The 22,225-nt window shown below is 38.7% G+C and overlaps 1 protein-coding gene across 6 annotated transcripts in view; it reads left to right on the top strand.

The window, feature by feature from the left end:
• KCNQ3 (potassium voltage-gated channel subfamily Q member 3) overlaps nt 1–20,607 on the top strand; it is a 234,211-nt gene extending 213,604 nt beyond the window's left edge. For all 6 annotated transcript variants that reach the window (XM_072925018.1, XM_030266710.4, XM_030266711.4 and 3 more), the window contains 6 exons: nt 6,102–6,286; nt 7,332–7,434; nt 9,788–9,919; nt 11,687–11,785; nt 13,464–13,548; nt 14,413–20,607. In XM_072925018.1, the coding sequence (XP_072781119.1) occupies nt 6,102–6,286; nt 7,332–7,434; nt 9,788–9,919; nt 11,687–11,785; nt 13,464–13,548; nt 14,413–15,150 (1,342 nt within the window). In that variant the 3' untranslated portion in view covers nt 15,151–20,607. The remainder of the gene's footprint in view (nt 1–6,101; nt 6,287–7,331; nt 7,435–9,787; nt 9,920–11,686; nt 11,786–13,463; nt 13,549–14,412) is intronic.
• Nucleotides 20,608–22,225: the final 1,618 nt, after the last annotated feature.

Genomic DNA, 22,225 nt, shown 5'->3' with positions numbered 1-22,225 from the left:
GCCTTTAGTGTATGTAAAAGCTCTTTCTTTTTCTGAAGGGCATCAAAGTTGTGCTGAGGTTTTGGTTTGTGCTCATGTTCATGGGCAGATAATCTGGATGGTAGGCGAGTCTGGATTTTGAGTCATACTGGTGAGGATGTATACCTCCAAGGAGTGTGAAAGTTTGTTGACCTGGAAGGGATGTTTCCTCCTTACACATTAGAAATTTGCAAATTTAGGCCTCAAGATTCAGGGTGCAAAGTGAAGTCATTAGTTTTCAGGAAGCTGTAGTCAACTATTTTGGGTTAAAGCATTTTTGTGAGATCCTCTCTGAAGGAAAGAATGCTACTCAAAACAAGGGAAATTTGATTGACTAAAGTTTAGAACTACCTTGGAAGTGTGGAATGTTCTTTGTTTTATTTTAAGAAATTGCATAGACTGAGATGAGTTGAACAGGTTCACTGCAGAATTCATGTCTGTCATAACATTAGTTTGGTGTTGATTTCTATTAGGAAGTGTTCAAAGCAGAATATGGAATACTTCTGGAAGCCTCATTCAGAATGTTTGATTTTCCAAAGCTAAGTTCACCCATATAAGTTCATCTGATAAGGTACAAAAATGCTGGAGTAAACATGACTTCCTTCTGCTTCCAATTACCTGAGACTAATTGCACCTAGTGATTTTAACTGTAAAAAATATGGAAAAATCTCCTGATTATCATTTGTCCTTGTTAGGTGAAAGTGGTAAATCCATGGCAGAGGGCTGTTTGGTTCACTCTTAGAATTAATTCACTATTTTTCTCCTTACACACATACCATTTGTTTATGAAACTCCAGTACTAGGAAAAGGATAGAGAGGAGAGTATCTGGCTTGCATGATGGGATGTAAATGCATTCTTTCTTTGCATGACTCTTTCTGGAAAATATTTCTAGTTCAGTGGTTCCCACTCTTTATTCTGAGCAAGGGTAAAACATGTGCTGCAGAATACAGACATCTCTTGTATATCAAGCCACCAAAATAATCTCTCAGGTGGTCTAAAATAATTCCCACTGCTCTTGGGAAACAAAAATTTAAGAGCTGAATTTTTCTTTAGGTACAAAGAAACTGTACTGCTCTCACCTTTCTCCCTTTCTGGTGATCTGTATCTACCACAGACATAAGAAATTTTCATCCTGGGTCCCATTTCAAAGACACAGAGTTTGGAACCTGGGAGACAGAGGATGCAATAGCTGCAAAACAAAAAATGGCAATTTATCCAAGCTAGCCAGAGAAACTGCTCTGCATTTTTGTGAGCATGCTTGGGGTGGATTTGTAACTCCCCAGTTTCTGGATCTGTGCTGGAAGTTGAGAATTGTATTTTATTGAACGTAAGGAAGCCAAATGAAGTGGGACCACTGTTCCCAGGAGAGGAAGAGTAGCTGCCATCAGAAGGGGGAGTGTGAAAGACGAGCAGCAGTGCATGGCCCTGTGGGTGGGAACCACTGTCCTAGCCCCTCGTGCAGGACGGTGTGATCGGCGCATGCTTCACGCCCTGGGACTGAGCCATGCGCATGCTGCTTTGATGGAGGAGATTGTGTCATGAGAACAAACGTTTCCTCAGTGCTTTCAAAAAGATCAATGAAAACTAAACCCCCAGCAGACTCAGATTTCATTCCTTGAAAATGAGAATAAAGTCCATTTTTTTCCTGATGACAATCGTTATCTGGAAAGAAGCTTGGGTTTTGTTTGGGGTTCTTTTGTATACAACACGTGGTTATATATTTTGATGTTAAGCTGAGGAATTATTGTTTGATTATTTTACTGCTTTGGCTGCCAGATATGAACACAATTGTCTATATTTGTTGCATACACGTACTGTTATGAACCTGAATGTTACTTGAAGGGTTAACCTTCAGGATTCAATTAATGAGGAAGGCTTCAGCTCAGGTAACTTTAACTTAGACTAGAGATCTGCTTTTTGGATGACTTCCCATCCCGATCTTTCCGTAGTCAATAACAAGAGCCAAGTACCCCAAGTATAAAGTCATCCTAAACTGAACCACACTCTCCCTATTTACTGGTTGCTGACTTCCCACTGATTATAGAAATGGGTCTAAAGAATAGTCTTAGACAGGAAGTTTACATTTTTTAACAGCTTAAAACACATCAGATGAGTTCCAGCTCATAAGCCTAAGATGTTCAAGCAACAGTCTTTAGAGAATTGCTTCTTCCTAAACTGATGCTTATCAGCAGGGATAGCTGCAAAACTCTGAAATGGAAATCTGGGAATGCTTTCAGTTTGTATTATCTACCTTAAGTCCCACCACACTGAAAAAAACACCAAAAAAGCCCCACCCCACAAATGAGTGTGCCAACATGTGGAGTGGAAAATGTCACTGCAAATAAGTAGGGTTTTGTGCTGAATGCAGAGGAATTTTTTTCTCTGATTTTATCTATGAGGAGGATATAAAATCATGTTCAGTCCCAGTCTTGCATAGCTTTATGACAGATTTCTGCATATCTTGCTTATATTGCTGTCCTATACTTTAAGAAAGTCACTGTATTAATATTTTGGACACTTTGCATCATCTACCAACCCTTTTCCTTCTGATCCCTACAGATCCTCACCTTACTTTACACCTCCATTTTTTCTGGTATGCAAGGCAGTTATCACCAGAGTTTTAAGGGGCAAACTTCGGGACAGCTGGATATGTATTTTGAAGAACTAAGCAAGTTTCTGGAGAGGGAGTTAGAGACCACATGTAATGACAGCTATATTATTTTAATGTAGTACTAAATGGCTTTTTATAAACAACAGCAGTCTTTTGCCTCACCTGTTTCTCCTTCTTTGCCTTTCAGGTTCTGTTCCTTAAAGATATTTTTCTCTTGAGAGTTTTCTCTGTAGTTACTAAGTCAGTTCTTGTGACATTTAGTACGTTGCTTGAAGCCAGTGTGTAGTGTGTGCCCACTTGACTCTTCCTTGCATTTGAGATTCATCTATCAATCATCTATTGTCAGTGACCGGTAATCCCCCAACCTGGAGAAAGCTGATCTCCAACAAGCCAGTTGCACAGTTTTTTCAGACACAGAAACAAACTTTGTCATTTTATTATAACGGAAAAGATCTCCTCATCCTAAAACTGCTTTGGTTTCTCCTTTCTTCTATCTTATTCCACAGTCTCCTTCAGTCTGCACAGATCACCATCGTGATGTGCATGCCTCATTGTTCTTTTTTTATATTAAAGAAACTCTCACTCTCACAAGCTCACTCTCTCTAACACCTTCAGGCCCATCAATTTATATTGCCTGGCTGACTCTCTTATCACTTAACTAGTTTTTGGTGCATTTCTTTGGATTAAAATTCTTTTCAGTGATGTGCCATGATTTTATACTCTTCTTGACCCTACTTCTCAAAATTAATTCCTCCTTCAAACTTTGATTTATTATTAATGAGACATGAGAATTTATTTTCCCTACTTTACCCATCCAAAAATCTCACATGCAAATAATTCCATTGACTTTTACTTCTTCACCTTTATATTGTGTGCCCTTTTCAAACTTGCTCATTAGTTTTCTTCTATTGTATATGTTTGCCCTATGTATGGCAGATGAGTGCTTGAAGAATCCAAATTTCACAGAGAATTGAAATATCTGTCTTGTAAAGCAGTACTGCTCTCAAACATGGTCAAACAGAAGTGAAAGTGATGAGAAAAGAGGGTGAAGGATCTCCCTAATTTACTAGAACATAAATCTCTTGCTGGGACTCTGCACTCACCATCAGTTCAGTGTTGACAGAACCTTGGTGGGCAGAGCAGATCAAGATTCCACCCCAAAAGCAAGAACTGTGAAAATAATTTTTAAAGCTATTTTATATTTTAAATTACATTAAAATATTTTAAAACCATTTTACATTTTTAATAATTTTTATTTTTAAAGAGTTCTTAAGCTCCAATGTGAGATTTTTCCAAAACGTATTTTGTCACAGATGTCAACAAGCAACACCTCATCTTTTTCTACAAAGAAGGAAATAATCCCTAATTTTTACTCTATACATTTATCTGCACTTTGTGCATCTTTCCCCCATGCCTTGAAATGACATTAGGGCAAAGTCTGAGTAAAATAGATATTGTTAATTTAGACTGTTCTAATTCTTCACTCAAATACATGCTTTTATCTCCTGGAAATTCTGATATATTAGGACTAAATCTGTGTCTCCATACCCAACTCCCCTTTAGTTGCCACTTCAGTACTCACTCACACATGTTCTTTCATCCATGCAATGACAGGGCAAGTGTTTGTACTTCCTAGGATGCAGAAATTACATTCACAAGTATTTTCATATCAAAAAGAAAAATCAGAAGGGTTGGAAAAACTTCCTACACCCAAAGGTTTAGTGCTTGCAATTTTTCTGATAGAGAAGACCATATTTTGAAGATATATTAACAGAAACACACAGTAGAGATGAGAACCCCAGTAATTCATGTAAAAACACGCAAAAAACCAAAAACAGCACAAAAACTTGCAACAGCTGATGCTCAATGCTCAGATAACATCCATTGTGGTGCGATACCACAACAGACAGAGCTGTGAGATAGAAATGGGTCCTTTTTTCACGCTTGCAAAGTCTGCACACACATCTCCATCTTTGTCCCCTATGTCCTTGCACAGTGGAGCCTCCCCACGCTTGCCTCCTGCCAGCAGCTTTAGTGACTGAAGCTGAGCATCCTGCAATGATAACTCTGTTAACTCTTTCTTCTGGGACCATGGCTGTTCATCCTTCAGCTTTGCTCTCATCTGTGGCTCTCAGAACCTTGCCAGCTATAACAGCCTCTTCCCTCCCCATATTCAACTTACTTAATCTGGTGTCCCACACAGAACTGCCTCTTGTTCATGTGTAGACAATTCACCTCTCCCTAGAGCTGTCCCAGGAATGTGTTAAAAAGCTTTCTTCCCATGGCTTAGACCTGGTTTGGTTTTTTATATTTTTTGGGGGTGTTTTTTTGGTGTGTGTGTTTTGTTTTTTTTTTTTTTTTTTTAACAAATACGCAATTAACAAGTATTTGAGCAGCAAAGTGAAAAAGCAAACAAATATATATACTATCCATCACCTACAAAGTGTTCAGAACATATATAAGCTGATAAACTCACTAGGAAATTCCTATTCCTGTTGCCATTTTAGTGGTGTGAGTGACTACCTTTAAGATCGTTCCAGTCATCAGGCTGTCATGAGGGTTAGTGGTGCTAGTAAAATGGCAGGTAGATGAAATTCTATCTCTGTGCTGTCACTGAAGGACAAATGTATTCCAGACAGTAAATCTCTAAGAGGACAGACAGTGCAAGGAAACATCAGAGGAATAAAATTTGTCACTTCACTACAACTCCTGTAGGTCATAGTGGAGAGAAAACAGGGTATCCTGCCCTACCATGCCCCTAATCAGTGCTTGGCAAAGCCTTGCCAGAGTTTTGCTGGTGATTTATCTGGTTCTCAGCACATCTGACTTTATTTTATTCCTTGCTGAGAGAGTTGAGGTTGTTGTTTGGATAAGAGATGGCTCTGAGGAGACTTTAGAGCACCTTCTAGTACCTAAAGGGAGACTGCAAGAAAACAAGAGAAGTACTTTTAACAAAGGATGAGAAAGAATGGCCTCAAACTGAAAGAGTGCAGGTTTAGATTAGACATTAGGAAGAAGTTCCCCACTGGAACCACTGGAACAGGTTGCCCAGAGATATTGTGGATGCTCCATCCTTGGAAGTGTTTTAGGGCCAAGCTGAATGGGGCTCTGAGCAACTCAGTCAGTGAATGACATTCCTGCCCATGGCAGTAGTGTTGTTTCATGTCTCAGTAATAAACTTACTGCTTCAGGTGTGCTACGTGAGCTGAAGCGCTGTGATACATTGCATGGAGAGGATAGCATGACCCTCTGGTAACATTTTCAACATTGGTACCAAAAAATGCTCATAAAAAGCAGTTAATTATCTGTGAACCTTTACTGTTGCTTACAAAAACATTGATTAATTATGGTAGCCCCAGCAGTGTCCTTACATACAAAACAATTATTTAGCCCATTATATACTTAAAGCATAATGAAAACAAGTTAATAGTGTACAAAGGAGGAAAATGATTACTTTTGCTTATTTTGTAGCCAAAAGCTGGGTCTCTTGGATCGGGTTCGTGGTACCAATACTAAAGGAAAGCTATTTACCCCTCTGAATGTAGATGCCATTGAAGAAAGTCCTTCAAAAGAGCCTAAGAATGTCTTGAATAATAAGGAGCGTTTTCGCACTGCATTCCGAATGAAAGCATACGCTTTTTGGCAAAGCTCAGAAGGTAGCCCATCTGTGTTGATTTCTTTCTATGCATCCCCTGTTCTCCTCATTTTACTTTGTTCTTCTGCATATTCTGTTGAAGGTTTGTGACTTTCTGGGACAAGCATATCTGGTACCTGATTTCATGTAGCACATTTGGGGAAGCCCAAGAAAAAGAGTCCTGGAGTCCAGGCAACACGGTGCTTGAAATCAAACAACAGCCCTTCTCAAAACCAGCAATTGATACAGGATAAAGCCAGTGCTGGATTCAGCCTATTTGGCCTGGAAAAAGTGGGCACACTGGGCAGTCAATCTGTATCCCCCAAAAAGCACACACCGTCTTGGATTGGTTTATGAGTAAGGATGCTAAGATTGCTCCTTCCTGGACTGCATCCAGCCTGTGTCCAGGCATCTCAAATGTACCCGTCTCATTAAACCTCATTTATAGAGTAGATGTCTTCTTCCCTCCCCATCTCTCCCCAAGCCTGCTGCGCCTAAGGTCCCCTTTCCATTGGGTCTCCATGCAACATTATAGGGCATTGTTCCTCTCAGCTTCCCTGAGCACACATTTTCCTCTTCTTGCCCATAACATCAACATGGTCTTTAAATAACAGGTTCCCCTTTCTTGTGCCAGCTGGCACCAGTGCATGCTGGACATGCTACCTTGGATGTAGCCTGGGTGTCCCCACCAGGAACTTGATTTTCTCCTTCATGAACTACATGAGCTCCAGGCAGTGCCAGTGAAAGGAGAACTTGGCCTGTGGTTTCTACAACCTATTTTAGCCTTTATGTAAAATAATTTGGGCAAAGATCCATTGGAAAGAAAGACAAGTTCCCAGTGTTTCAGAAACAAATGTGGAATCTGAGAGGAGATCCTTCAATAATGTCTCACAGCTGCCCCGAAATAATTAAATTCCTTTTAAAGAACTGACCAGTGAAAGAAACTGTAAGAGATATTTCTTTATTAAATTGCACTTACTTTATGTAGTGCTTTATTCAGCCAGACATTCCTCTAAATATTTTGTGGTGAAATGTTCACACATCTGGTTTTTTGATGCGCTTTGCAGATGCAGGAACAGGGGAACCCATGGCAGAAGACAGAGGCGACAGTAGTGATTTCCCTATGGAAGATATGATCCCCACTTTCAAGACAGCCATCCGAGCTGTCAGGTAAATGTCTTTTTGAAGGATGATGCTTCAAGAAATACCATTACCATGTTGCTACATGTTTCAGAAACACGGTTTCTGTTATTACTTTTTTTAGATGCAATAGATGGCATAATTCCAGTGTTTTCAAAAACATGAGACAGACCCTATTCAGTCTGTTGAAAGTATACAGAAAGGAGAAAGTTTTTCAGTAGCATTGACCGTGTCATTTTGTGAGATACTCCACAGTGTTTTTATTCTAAAATAATATTTTGTACTGTTCATTGTTAAAATGTCATATAAATATATCTTTCTCAATTTAGTGACTAATATTTATATGAAACTGGAACTTTTGCTTAACAAAAAACTCTGAGCTGACTCAACTCTTTATTCACAATTATATGAGTGTGCAACCTACTTTTCAGCTGTCATATTTTAATAGATTCTGAGGTCTCCATTTCAGCAGTTTTTGGCTTGTGACATGTGTCATCTCTATTCTCACATCACAAGAGATATTCCCTGGGCTTAGAAAACTCCTAGTAAGCCTTGGTCATGCGTTTAGCACATCAAGCAAATAGAACTCATTCACTGATGCTCTGTTACTCCTTGATGCAGTACTTTTTAGTCTCCTCCCTTGACAAGTGCCCTCATGGAAAAATACTCTGCTTTCATTGCAATTCCAGTTTATTCCAGAAGTTGTTAATTTTTGGGCAAGGGACTTACCACCTTCCAGGTGAAATACTGCAAGTCTGGAGTGTCTCACATTTATCTTATGTGGTAATATAATCAGGGAAGATGGTGATAAAAATATAACCATATATTTATAGGTATATAACCATGATATGTACTCCTGGTTCTTTTCAAATTGGATGCAGGAGAATCAGTTTCTAAAAAATTCCACATTTTCTTAAGGCTGCTGAAAGCCAAGTGACACAGGCTTTGCTCATGTTACCCATGACCTCTTCCTTCCCATTGGAACCTTGTTCATCCCTGTCCTCCACAGCTTTCTCTTTATTTCCCTTATACCTGCTTGTTTTCAGACGTGTTATTGTTACTTTAAAAATCTTCTTCCCCACATCCTGTCCAAATCTAATTGATTCATGCAATTTCCTTTTAAACTCAATCAGGAGCCAAGATTTTTTTTTTTTTCCTTGAGTAGTGTACCCAGGTCTTGAACATTAATTGAGAGTAAGTCTTGAAAAAAAAAAAAACAGAAAAAACTCTTAATGGATTTCAGGGTCATGATCAAGGAGATTATTAAATTAGAATTGCTAATATTTGCTAACATTGTGATCCCTAGTTTTCCTTTAAGTCTTTGAATGGTTGTTTTGCTGTTACCATATATAATTTGGCTAAAATAGGCCCAGGTATAATTTTGAAACCTTGAAATATTTATAAACAACAGAGTTAAAGAATCAGCAGCCCTTAAAAAGTTGTAATAGAATTATCTTTGCTAAATGAAAGTGTATACAGCCTTTAAAAACATTTAAAAACCCAACAATCTTAAATAAAAAACAAGTTAGAATCTTAACAGATGACAGCAATTTCCCAGTCCAGACCAATAAGTATCTGGAGACTCTACTGAGAAAGCAAACATCCAGAATCCAAATCTATACCAGAATACAGATTTCATTGTTTAAATATATTTCTTCTATATGTTTAATCTACCAAGATATATAAATTTAAAAAGTCATATATAAACAGAAAAGAATGAAAAAAAGAGTGCCAAAAATTTTTCAAGTGCTCTGGCCAGCAGTGTTCCTTGTTAGAAGAATTCTGTTGCTAATTACTAGGTCATTTTATAACAATAGCAATAATAAGAGTAATCATGTTATTAACATTACAACTGCAAAAATGTGATGCTGCTGTTCTCTTCAAGGGCACTTCAGGCAGTTCTAAAAAGTTTTCACCTCTTTTCAACATAAAATGCTGCTAACTTCTTAACTTCCACATTTATATCTAATTAGCATTTCCTATCCAAAACCTTCCCAGGTGCAAAATTAAAACCAAGATAAAAATGATTCAGCATTGCATATACTATAAATTTGCTTTATAATAGGATGAAGCATAAAAGAAGCAGCTTTAACTTCACAGCCTAAAAATCTCCTGTGACTTGTGTCGTTCAAATCCAAGTTCCAGCTGTGATTCTGAAACTTTAAACCATTTTTTAGACTATTAATTATGCAAAGCCTATTATAAATTTTCAAATATGGTATGATGTTATAGATTCTTTGTTTATATTTTGTTGCCTTGTTTAGATACAACACATTCAATTTACAAACACCCAGAGAATTCATCTACATTTTGAAAAAACTGGAAATTTTCATAATGGAATTTATATAAGAAATTAATATTTTTTTTTCTTTTTAATTTGCAGAATACTACAGTTTCGTCTCTATAAAAAAAAATTCAAGGAGACTTTGAGGCCTTATGACGTAAAGGATGTGATAGAGCAATACTCAGCAGGGCATCTTGATATGCTTTCCAGAATAAAATACCTTCAGGCAAGGTAAGAATATTCTGGTAAATGAGGGAAATGTATTGCTTTGCTGGTAAAATGAAAACATTGGCTTATATGTGTACAAGGCCACCCAGAAGCTACACCTTTGCACCATGTAGCTGGCCCCTGAGAAAACCTTTCCCCAAGCACAAAAGGCAAGTGAGAGCTAGCAGGGATAACTGCAGGGAGAGACCACTGGCTCAGATTTAGAACAAGGACATGACAGTTAAAAAATCCTGTGAATTTTCTTGACCGTTGCCTTATTTGATCAGGATCAAATTTCTCTCCTTCTCCCCATTTTACAGATGGTAAATAAAAGCAATAGTTGTTCTCCGTGAACTTTTCTTTGGGCTGGATTTTCTGGTGACCTGTGCCTAGTGAAACATCCCATAAAAGTGCAAAAATACATCAGCACAAAAGGTTTCACTCAGGTGTAATTGACCTATCTAAAAAAAAGTTGGAATTTTAGGCCTCTGTGATTGTTCAGGTGCCATCTGCACGCACAGCTGTGTCCTCTTAGAAGGGGTTCATTACAATGTGATTTTGAGGCACATCTACAAAAATTTGTGCTTTTCATCCCCTGATCCACGAGCCCAGGTCAGAGCTTGGGACTGTATATTTGTGTGGGCCTGAGTGCACATGTGTCCAGATGTGTGTCCAGATGTGCGTGCAGATGTGTGCAGCTGTCTGTGCTCAGTCTCTGCACAGCACATTCCCTGAGGCCCTCAGTGACTCTGAACAGCAAATGCCACACAATCACCTTCATTTCTCTCAAGAATGGGCTGAGGGAGAGCAACTCTTGCTGCACATTTGGACTTACCTTGGTTTTGTAAAGCTGCTCTGATCTTTCTGCTGAACTCTGTAATTTCTTATTTCAAAGTGACTTTCCATGCACTGGGCTCTCTTTTTCAAGTACTTATCATGTCTGTCAGCAATGCCTGGGGATTCCAAGCCAATATCTAGCTAGCTTTGTGAGGCTTGCCTGGAGCTGTTTCAAGTTCCATTTTCAAAACTACGTGGGGCACTGTGAAACCGTGCAAGGTATCTGCATGGATTGTCCAATAATACTGATAACTAGTCTGTGGATTACTGCTGATTGATAAGTGGCCATTTTTGGAGGTGAACTGAATAAACAGAGACTTACTTGCACCTGAGCAGTAGGATATGACAAATGAAAGAATATTTGATATAATAAAATAGTATAATTACATGTGTTGAAGCATTCCAAACAATCTTTCTGCTTTTGTGCCAAATAAAAAAAATATCGAGTAGACTTCCTTATTCAACTTCATTTAAAGTTATGTTTTTCAAGCCAAAAGAATAATTAGTAAAGACTGAAATATTGCTGACAGTTAGAAACAACAACTGACAGAATGTTATTGGTTTGTTAGGCATGTCAGAAATTCTACCTTTTGCCAAGTTCTGATTTTCATTACCCTGCATAAAATCTGATGGGTCTCCTGAACTTTTTTAAGAGCAGCTGCTATTGGATATTTTTTGAAAATCATGCAGTTTGGTTCTTTTGAAGGAAAAGAAGTGGTGTTTCAAATGCTGAAGTTTGGAAACAGTGAGCATTACTGTTAAATTACCAGGTAATTGCAATTCAGTGCATTGATTGTGACCCAAAAGTGAGCAGATACATCATGAACCTCAATATATTAACAAATCAACACGTGCTTCCTTTTTGAATCTTTGCTTCAGAGATGCACAGCATATTCTGTCATGTGTTAGCATTTGGAGATGGACTTACACAGTTGCACTTTTCTTTTTTTTCAGAGTAGATATGATTTTTACGCCTGGACCTCCATCTACTCCCAAGCATAAGAAATCCCAAAAGGGAGGAGCTTTTTCTTACCCATCACAACAGTCTCCCAGGTGAATTCTTTTATACCTAGTATTAGCACAGCCCAACACAGAAATAAAAAGTTAATTAATTCCAATAAGCATAATCTTTGTTCATCCACTGTTACAGGAATGATACTGAGAGGATATGTTGCTATGAGATACATGTGGATAAATATTGAGCCAGAAAGTCATTAAGAGCAATGTATGATGGAAATCTAAACAATGGCTTCTTAATTGTCCAGCTCAGCTTCTCCAGAGTTTGAAAATATGGTTTTAAATTAAATGCATGTATTTGATTGCTGATGTGCTAATTTTCTAACATTTAACTTGTAAAACCACTTAAAAGCTCAGTAAAAATCACTAACAGTTTGAAAGTAACTTAGTTATCTTCCTGAAGTGCCCACCAAACGGCAAGCAGAGATTTTTAATCAGTGATTAAAAATCTTTTAAATCAGTGATTGGTGAGAGATACTCAAAACAAATTGTAATAACAGATTTCTGGGTGTGAAAGTTGCATCATATTATTGTATTGCTGCATTCCACATAGAAAAAATTCAATAATAAATGACATTTCTTCTGTTGTTTACAACTATCAATCTGTCAATAAATAGCCATCAAGAACCACACAAGACCATCCACAATCTGTCTCCAAAGCTGTCGTGGTTGCTCAGAACAAAAGCAATCTTTCAGAAAATAAATTATCCCACACAGGGAAAAATCTGAAACCATGTAAATGTGAAGAAAGAGACTTAAGTATATGGAAGAGGCAGTGATCATTTGGTGAGGAAAGCAGATTGCAAAAACTGCATGAGCCCAGATCACCAGTAACCCAATGTGGAAAATCTGATATGTTTTAGGTATAGATTTTGCTCTACTACAATTTATTCACAGCTGTATTTTGGATTTTGTCAGGAAAGAGAAGAATTGGCCATGTTAAAATCTTAGAGTATATTTGTTCCAAATTATCTTAAAGAGCAAGTGCTCAGAAATTGTTTTTCTAGACTTTGGCATAGATTATGGGAATATATTGATTCCTTTGACATTAGTTTGAAAACCATTTGATAAAAGTTTAACTTGATCATGATAATCCAAGATCCCATGAAGTTATAAATCAAACTCTTTAGTTGGAGATCATCTTCTTACCTAGGGAATTTGGTGGACAGGCAGGAGGACATTGCAAAGATGAAAACCTATTCTGGAATCAGCTTTAAATCTCCAGACCAGACTGTCTCTTTTCAGCATTTCCAATCTCTGACACTTACTATTTGATAGACTGAAACTGAGAAAAAAAACCACACTCATCCTTGAAATTCAGATTCAGTCTCCAAAGACACTAATAATAAAGAATTAGATTTAAAAACACATGGCCATCTGTAGACCCACTAACTGCATTATCTCAGTAATTTTCACAAACCTGAAATTATTCCAACAAGCTGTATGGAGATTAAATTTTATTTTGAACTTCTGGGGCTTTTAAATCTTTATCTTAAACTTGAAAACAACAAAAAAAAATCAAGATTATATTTTTTAGGAATGCATTAGCATCACATAAAAAGACTTTCACTTCCGTTTGTATCAACAGCTAAAAGGGCTCCAAGGATCTATATGAATAAATCAACAAGATATGATAATTCTGTTTTCTGACATAAATAGCTTATTGTGATGCAAAGAAATATTGAACACTAATAGAGGTATTAATTCTTTGCAGAAACGAACCATATGTAGCCAAAGCATCTGCAGCCGATACTGAAGACCAAAGTATGATGGGAAAATTTGTTAAAGTTGAGCGGCAGGTAAGTAATTTCATGACAATGGCAGAGGCTGAGCTACTTGTTCAGAAATGATAGAGCTGATATAAACTCTGCATGACTGGCTGACCCAGGCAGAATTGTGCTAGTGGTGGTGAAGACTCACAGAGATCTTGTTCTAATGATCACAAAACTATGTTGCTAGTTTTTCATGAAAGAATTTGCTTACCTGGGAAGTGTGCCTTTTGAAACTTGTTGAATCAATGTCACTGTGTATGACAGAAGATCCTAACCATGATGTTGAAGTGGGACTTTTTCATTCCTGCAGCTTCAGTACTCATTGCATCTGGTGTTTGGTGTGAGCAAGCCCTTTTCCTGCAGGGTCTGGACTCAAAATGATTGTCCACTCTTGGGCCCTATCCAAAAGAGAAAGGAAACTAACTAGTCCTGTTGTGGGGCTATTAGATAATGTTAGGTCATAGGTTGGACTCAATAATCTCAAAGGTCTTTTCCAACACAGAAGATTCTGTGATTAACAGTTAGAGAACAGGTCTGTATGCAAAGGTAATTCCATATATTGTATTTTGGTAACAGCTATTTACCACCGGTGTCAGGACTTTGTCATAACATTATAGAGTCCTGTTGGATACTATACTGCTAAATATCCAGCAAGACTAATATTTTTTTTGGCACAGTTCATAGGGATGGGTTTTCTTATCCTGAGGCTGTTAGAGGATCAGCTGTCATTAATTTCAGCCCAGTTTTGAGGGAAGGTCACGGTTATTGTAAGAACCTCTATGACCAATAAACGTGGCAGCACACCATTGCTAGGGGCAGTGCATGTATGGAATCATGGACTCTTCTTGAACAACTGACTTGAGGCAATATCATGACATTGGTATTTTTCAGGTAAATGACATGGGGAAGAAACTGGATTTTCTTGTTGATATGCATATGCATCATATGGAACAGCTGCAGATACAAGTTGCTGAGATAAGTCCATTGAAAGAAACTGCTTCTCCTGCAAGGGAGAGGAGAGAAGACAACAAGTATTCTGAATTAAAAACAATAATATATAAATACACTGAGCAGTGTTCTCGTGAAACTCCTTACAACTTCCAGCAGGTTCCAGTCAACAAAGTCAGCCCCTACGGTTTCTCAGCACGGGGTCATACGGCTCACTCACAACCTTTGTCAATAGGTGGGCAAAACTCTGGCAAACTGCAAGCCACACCTTCCTCAACTGCATATGCAGAAAGGCCAACAGTTTTGCCTATATTTACATTAGTGGACTCCCAGGTTAGCTACCACTCCCACGGGGACCTTCAGAGCCCTTACTCAGACAAGGTGTCTCCGAGGCAGAGAAGGAGCCTGACGAGGGACAGCGATACTCCACTGTCCCTTCTCTCCGTCAACCACGAGGAACTCGAGCGCTCCCCGAGTGGCTTCAGCATCTCCCAGGAGAGAGACGACTTCCCTTTCGGCCCCAACGGGGGGTCAGCGTGGATGAGGGAGAAACGCTACCTGGCAGAGGGGGAGACAGACACAGACACAGACCCTTTCACACCGAGTGGCTCCATGCCTTTGTCCTCTACAGGAGATGGGATTTCAGATTCAGTATGGACCCCGTCAAACAAGCCAGTTTAAAAGTGTGTGTGGGGGCAGTCACTGGCTGACTTCTCCTTGTAATGTAAGCATACTTTGTATATCTCACTTACTCTACACCCAAAGCTTACTAGTTCAAAACACCAATGGCTGCATAAGATGCATGTGATGTTAGTGGTAGTCATTCTGCACCATTTCATACAATTTACTAATGCAGTTTTTTTCATGCTACCAAAACTAAGGAGCTTAGTTTTGAGCATGGTTTGCATGACTTTGCCCTATATAAATGGAACAGCCGATTTCTTCCATGATGCATATCTATCTGGTACTCTTCAATACAACAATGGTGAATTGATATCAGACAAGATACAGTGGTCCTTGCTACATTTTGTAAACAGAGCAGCAAAATAAAAACATTTTCAGGAACAATATCCCTTTGTGGAAACATAACGTCTGAATCATTTTCCATTATAAGCAAATCAATCTGTAATCAACCAAGCCAAGAATTTCTAATATCAAAAGCAGGGGAAAGCTGAGTTAAAGTATGACCTTATTGAAATGTTTTTGTGAACTATATGTTTCTCATGTGATCTCCTATATAATTACCCCTGAAATACAATGTTGAAATGAAATTAAGGGTAGGATTTTAAAACATCCAAGCCACCTCCTGGGATTGATCACATGTATTTATTTATTGTAAAATGTAAATAGAAATCCCCCAAAATACTTTGAAAATCTTCAATAATGTTTATAAAATTGCTCAAAGTAGGATTATAATGCTTTTTTTTTAGAAAATCTTTTGCTAAGTCTATTTGCTACTTATGTGGCCAAATTTTCTTTGTTACAAAAATAAGGTTGTTCAGTGTAGAGAACTCCAGGTTTATACACTCCACTCTTCTATTGACTTTGGTGCTGCTAAGTAAGAAGCATAATGTAACTCAGCCTCAGTTTCCCAATCTTTTAATTGGGAGTTACACTTCCACACATGCTCACAGATTGAAAGGCTCAATTCTCTAATATTTGCCAAGTGCTTTGAGGTCCTCAGATGTGCAGAAAATTGCTATTCTCTTCCCTGCAAGTTCTACAGTGTGAGATGCTGCCAGGATCTGCTTCTCTCTGTTTACCTTTTCTCTTGGAAATGGAGTGCTCCAAATCCATGAATGTGTGCTATATTTAGTATTAATGGATGAATAAATAGTCCCCACTTTTGTCATGTGTCCTTGAGTAACAGAGAGATAAGTGTGCTCCCTAGGCCTCAGCCAAACATTTCTAATGGAAGTAGGAAATTACTGAGAAGGAAGAGACCAGGAAAATCACTGGATCACTGGAAGGAAATGAATCAAAGATCTCCCCACTACAGTGGGAATGCAGGACCTATAAAGCTAGTGAAACTAGCATATCCAAATATCCTATACAGGTCTTACCTGATGTCAGTCAATGTGTGCATGAAATAGCATCCATGTCATGTCCAGCTTGTTGACTGTACATGCTTTACAGCTGGTGAGAAACAAAGGAGTCAGTGAGCACAGGTACAGCAACAAAGGCACACATCAAATTCATGATAATTCATCTCACCTTTACTCAGTTATCTACAATGACCAAATGTCTAGCAACTTCAAAGAGGGCAGAAGGTGACTTGCTTAGATGTCAGATGATCAGAGACCACGCAATCAGTGTTAAGGCTGTCACCTCTGCCCACTGATCTAAGGTGCAGCTTCTTGGCCAAGGCTCATCCCCACCTCATGTCCAGAACAATCCCTGTCACTCCACACAATGACTTCTCCACTGTGGCCAGGGCACTGACCAACAAAGATGCAAGGATTTGGCTCAAATAAGATGTTGCAAAAGGGACTTTCTGTAGAGACTGCTTGTGTTACACTGCAGCTGCACAACTGAGCATCTTTGGCACATCCAGTCTGAGCCAAGAACACATTACTGGGCTTCCCAGTGCTTACTGGGAATTGCACAGCCCTGGATTTAAAGTGCTCCGATGAACAATATTTTGTTGGGTTTTTCTGACCACAGTAAACTTAGTTTAATTCCTCAGCATTGTTGACATCTCAAAGTGGTCATTCCATCCAGGGAGCTTCTGTTCTTTCCCAGATGCGGGCATTGCCTTCATCTTCATTGTTTGTTCTCTATTGGAAAAGACATCTAAAGGATTAGGATCTTCTTACTCCATCTGATTCTTCAGCTAAATCATGTTTCATCCTTCTGGGATGGATCTTCAGGAAGAGCAAATTGCTGTTGTTACTGGATTAAATACTGCAGACCAGTTACAGCATTTGAAGACTGGGCTGAGTCCATGGAGCTATTCTGAAGCCAGTAACTATGATGGTATGAGGCACAATTTTGGTAATTACTAAATTGACAAAATAGCATTGACCTGAAAGATAATCCGTTTGGCACAGTATTGTAGCGAAATCTGCAAAGAATAAAACTAAATGACCAAAGTGTAATTTGTTAAAATTTGGCATATTGAGAATTCTTTGGCCCTTAAGAGTTCTTGGAAATACCTGCGTTTTACCTGTTGCAGGCTTTCTGAATCAGTAATAGATGTCTGTAGGAACTTGTGAGATTTAACCCTTGCATGAGAAGAGAATGGAAAAGAATGAAAAACTTATTTTAACATTGCTACACTTCTGAAGTGTATGTAAGTATCTGCTCGATAAGCCTGCTTCAGTTTTCTTGTATGCCAAGGACCTGTTTTTCCTACTGGTTTCATCTGAGTTTAGTCCTTCTTTAAATGCTTTCTGGAGCTAAGCAATCAAAAATCAAGGCAGCCAAAAAGCAAGTGCAGTCTGATCAATTTGTTTGTGACTGTCTTTGATAGTGGCTATGCCATGCAGTTCCCTGTCCAATTCCTACTGAAATTCTTCAGGTGTCTGTTCTTTTCTATGACAGATTGTAGAAAAGGAATCTTTTCTCAGTATTAAACCCAGTTGAAAATCCATAAATAGCCTCCTTATAAAGTTATGTTCTTTCCAAGAGAAAATCCAAGAGAAGGCAGAGACTTGGATGAATATTCACCTGCACACAGAGTACAACCCCAGCGAAAGCAGGATTTGGGCTGCCCTGCACTGTGCACACTTAGCAGATGAACTGTCTTGAAGTTAGTATTTTCTCTGGCCTGCAATCACCAATTTGCAATATGCATCTTTAAGGTGTCAGGTCAGGCATTTGTAGCCACATCATGAAATATTTAATGATGTCAGATAAGATCTGCCTCTTCTTAAAAAGCACTGGTGATAAACTCAGCAAGATCCTCTGCAGCAGACATATGTGAGTCCTGTGAAGGAGATCCAAGAAATGAGACAGGCTTATTTTAATATTTATTTTTCTTTCTTAGCATTTAATTCTGTCCCTGCTCTGTTCATAAGGGCGCTGTTGTTAGCAGCTCTCTACCATTTGCATAATCGGGGTTAAAAACAGGGCATCCATCAGTTCTGCTGTCTGTGATGACAACAGATCTGTGTCGAGGTGTCACCAGCAAGGTGAGATCTGGAGACCATCCCTGATCTGGGATGTGCACACAAATCATCGGACTCCAGTCAAGGTGAGTCCAGGGAGTGCATCCACCTTGGAACTGTGGTTCATGTGCCAGCCATAGGTACTGGGCAAAGCAAAATAAACTATCTATGATCCCAGTGACATTAAGAATGTCACCTGTTTCCACACACAAGGAATCTCCATTCACAGTTTCATTTGAGAAAGGCATCTGGGTCAATAATAGTCTTTGTAATAGGAATTAATTAGATTTATACCTTCTTCTGTGTGATGTTTTAGTTTAAGAGTTATCAATTCTCTTTGGGTCAGATCTTTCTAGCATCTCAGCTGACAGTGGCACTTTGTTTGCATATACTTAACATTAAAAAGTATTAATGACTTTGATGACTTTCATCTCATTTCAGGCCTTGAGATATTTTTTGTAATTTGAAACTGTGGAGCTTTTCTCTGCTCTCCTTGAAGTAAGTTAGAAACCTTCTCACAGTGATGCACTGGGAGCAGGGTTTTAATCTGCCATTACTTATAAATTTCCTTGTGAAGGACAGCACTGATCTGGAGACATTTTTCTTGGCTACATTTTGAGAGTGATTTCCATTCCCAAAAAATTGACAGATGTCTGGAAGTTTTCAGAAAGGTGAATCTGTGTTTACATTGTATGCCTCTCTTTGCAGCATTATTATCAATTAAGCTTCCTCATTTTAGATGCAAACTGGGACTATTTGAATAAGGCAAAAGTGAATGCTTAGTTGAAGTATGAAGGTATGATAAATGTGGTTTATGCTCTACTTAAAGAGTTGGCACTTATAAAAAAAACAAATCTAGTCAGGTAATGGCTGTTGTCCTTGCCTTGGCTTTTCCCTGCCCTGAATTTATCACTCTGGCTCCTATCTAAATAAAAGGGAATTCAACCCATGGAGAGATTGATTTAGAAGTCCCTAAATGGACTTTTGGCTCTATTTGCTCTGGTTTTTTTCTGAAACATTGCTGCATTATTATGGTCTAGAGTGGAAATAGTTTAAATTTTTTCTGCTTCAAGTGGTGCCCATGAGTGCTGCAAACTAAAGCCCACCTGAACCTGGGGGCAACGGGGCCTTGTGGCCTTCAGGAGAGCACCAAGGTCCAACCAGTTTGCAAGATCACAGCCTAAAGCAATCAGAAAATGCAGAGTGAGGAGCCCCCCTCACCCCTGCTGGGAGCCCAGCTGCTGCAGAGGGGTCACATCTGCTTAGGTAAGAACTAAATCCGTCCTGGTTACTGCAGAGCGTGCGAGGGAAGAGCTGGATCTGGATTCCTCTCACCCCACAGCCCCCACCACGAAGCTCTAGGTGTCTAAGAGCTGTAAACCTAAATTTCCTAAAGCACCCCATGAATTTGGTGGGATGTCACTTTTTCAGGAACACAGCTGGACGTGAGTGCTCAATTTGAAGATTATTTTTAGAGGTGCAGAGGAAAAAGGGGCATTTTCAAGTGTTTATAGCTGGGCAGTCTGGGAATGAAGATCCCAGGCATCATTTTTCCTTCTGGTTCTTTAGGCTGTAAGATTTGATCCTTCCCAATTCAGCTTTGAGTAGCTTCCCTCTGAAGTTAACTGAAGCAAAATATTGAAAATGGGATCCTATTTCCATCATGAAGAACACGCTGAGACTGAAGGTTACATAGCCAACTGCATTTTGTTTTTTAGTTATGGCATCTTATTATTACTAGTATTTGTGCCTTGCTCACTGAAATCTTCTCCATGCTACAAAGATGCTTTTCAGATTCTGGCTGACAAGGGAACACAACTTTTATACAAGTGGCCTTTAGTGCTCTTTATAATATCATTTATTGTAATTTTTAAACTGTATGTGTAATTTCTATTCTGGCACTGTCCAATATTTGAACAAATTTAATATGTTTATTTCAATATATTATGCAAACAATACTTCTTAACTGATTTTTTATGTTCTGTCTTTAAAAACTGCACCACTTATTAATAAATAGAAATTTCAATTATGATGTGGATGAATTTATTTTCATTTAAATCTTGATATCTTCGCACATATTAAAAGAATATATTGTCAGATGTACTCCAGCAGAGACATTGGCAAAGACCCTTTTGACTTAATCTATGCAGGACTAAACTTAGCTACAAGCAGGTTTTATGTGGCTTCCACAGCCAGCCCTGTCAACACACAGTAGATCCCATTATTTGTGACATCTTTTGATTTAGTGGCCATGTAATTTATATGGCTTTGAGCATACATGAGGAGGAAAATGAAAAGGGGTGGGGGGCAGAAATGCATTCATATTGGAAACATAATGTGCTAAAATATTATGAACTTGCAAACGAAATATAGAGAGAACACAGTAATGGTACAAGCATGATCTGAATATCCCCTGCAGGGAATTTGCTTGAATTCTGCCCCTGGTTCTGTTGCTGCATTTCTGTGTGGTCCTGTGTCTGAATGGGACAGGAAGAGAAACACATGAAACCTCTACCCTTCCCAAAAAGTTAGCTGGACACAGAGAAGTATTTTAAGCCATTCTCTGTGGCTTCAGTTTCATGGCTGACACCAAGGAATGAGCTCTGCTGAGGACTTGAAATACAACCGAAAATAAGGACTTTTAATTTTTTATGGTAAATAAAAAAATATTCAACATTATGCCGTGTCTTATCCCACTTCTAAACCACTGTAAAGTGGGAATAATTAAAAGATCCTTTAGTACCACAACATTAAGTTGTAGTGCTTTTGAGTCTATTTGTTTATTTTAAATGTTTAAATTTAAATAAAAGTAATAATTAATAAGAAATAGGGTGAATGTTAGGCTCTTACAGCCAAGTTCTATTCTTTCCAAAGATTGACAGTTTGTGTTTTTCCAAACTAATGCACCTGAGTTTGGAATTCTGAACCTTTTGGGGTTCAGGGGTTTTTCGAGTGTTTCCACTTTTATAGACAACTCTACCCTGCATTCTCATCACTGCCTCAGCACTGAGTGTCCCAGCTTGAGCTGAGCCCTGCAGCTGCCAGGCACAAAAATGGCTTTACCTGAGCATTTCACAGACACAACAGGTGAACCACTCGAATTTGAAGGCTTTGAAGGCAGGCCACCACCTGCATGGAAAGGTGTTGCATTAAAATTTCCCCTTGGCTGTTACCCAAATACCAGAGCCTGACAAATCACTGGATTTCAGTTACGCATTGGGTCTGATCCTTTAAGAAAAGGACTCTAAAATGGGAATCAGGTGTGATACCTATTCTCAGGCAAAGCCCTGCTTATATCCAGGAGTGCAACTTCTATATGGGACGTTGGAGATCCTATAAAATTGTCCCCCACCTAAGCAGAGTAAGACTTAGGGTCAGCAGTTTAAAAAGGGTAAAAATTGAAACAGTGTCAATCAAGAAACAGTGTCAGGAGTGGAATTTTCTCAGTGTAGTCTTCTGTTCCTTTGCAGGATGTTTTGATTTTTAAGACTGGCCAGGGTAAAATGGTTGCTTGACTAACACAGAACATCCTCTTGGACTACAGAGAAGGGATGGAATCAGGAAAGCCAAATCCCATGGCAGAGAGCAGCAGGGGAGCTAGACATTATTTAAATAGATTGCCCTCTAAGATAATGGCTGTCAGCTCA

This window comes from Taeniopygia guttata, chromosome 2 (assembly GCF_048771995.1).
Source record: "Taeniopygia guttata chromosome 2, bTaeGut7.mat, whole genome shotgun sequence".
Lineage (NCBI taxonomy): Eukaryota > Metazoa > Chordata > Aves > Passeriformes > Estrildidae > Taeniopygia > Taeniopygia guttata.
This window is presented reverse-complemented; position numbering and strand designations above follow the sequence as displayed.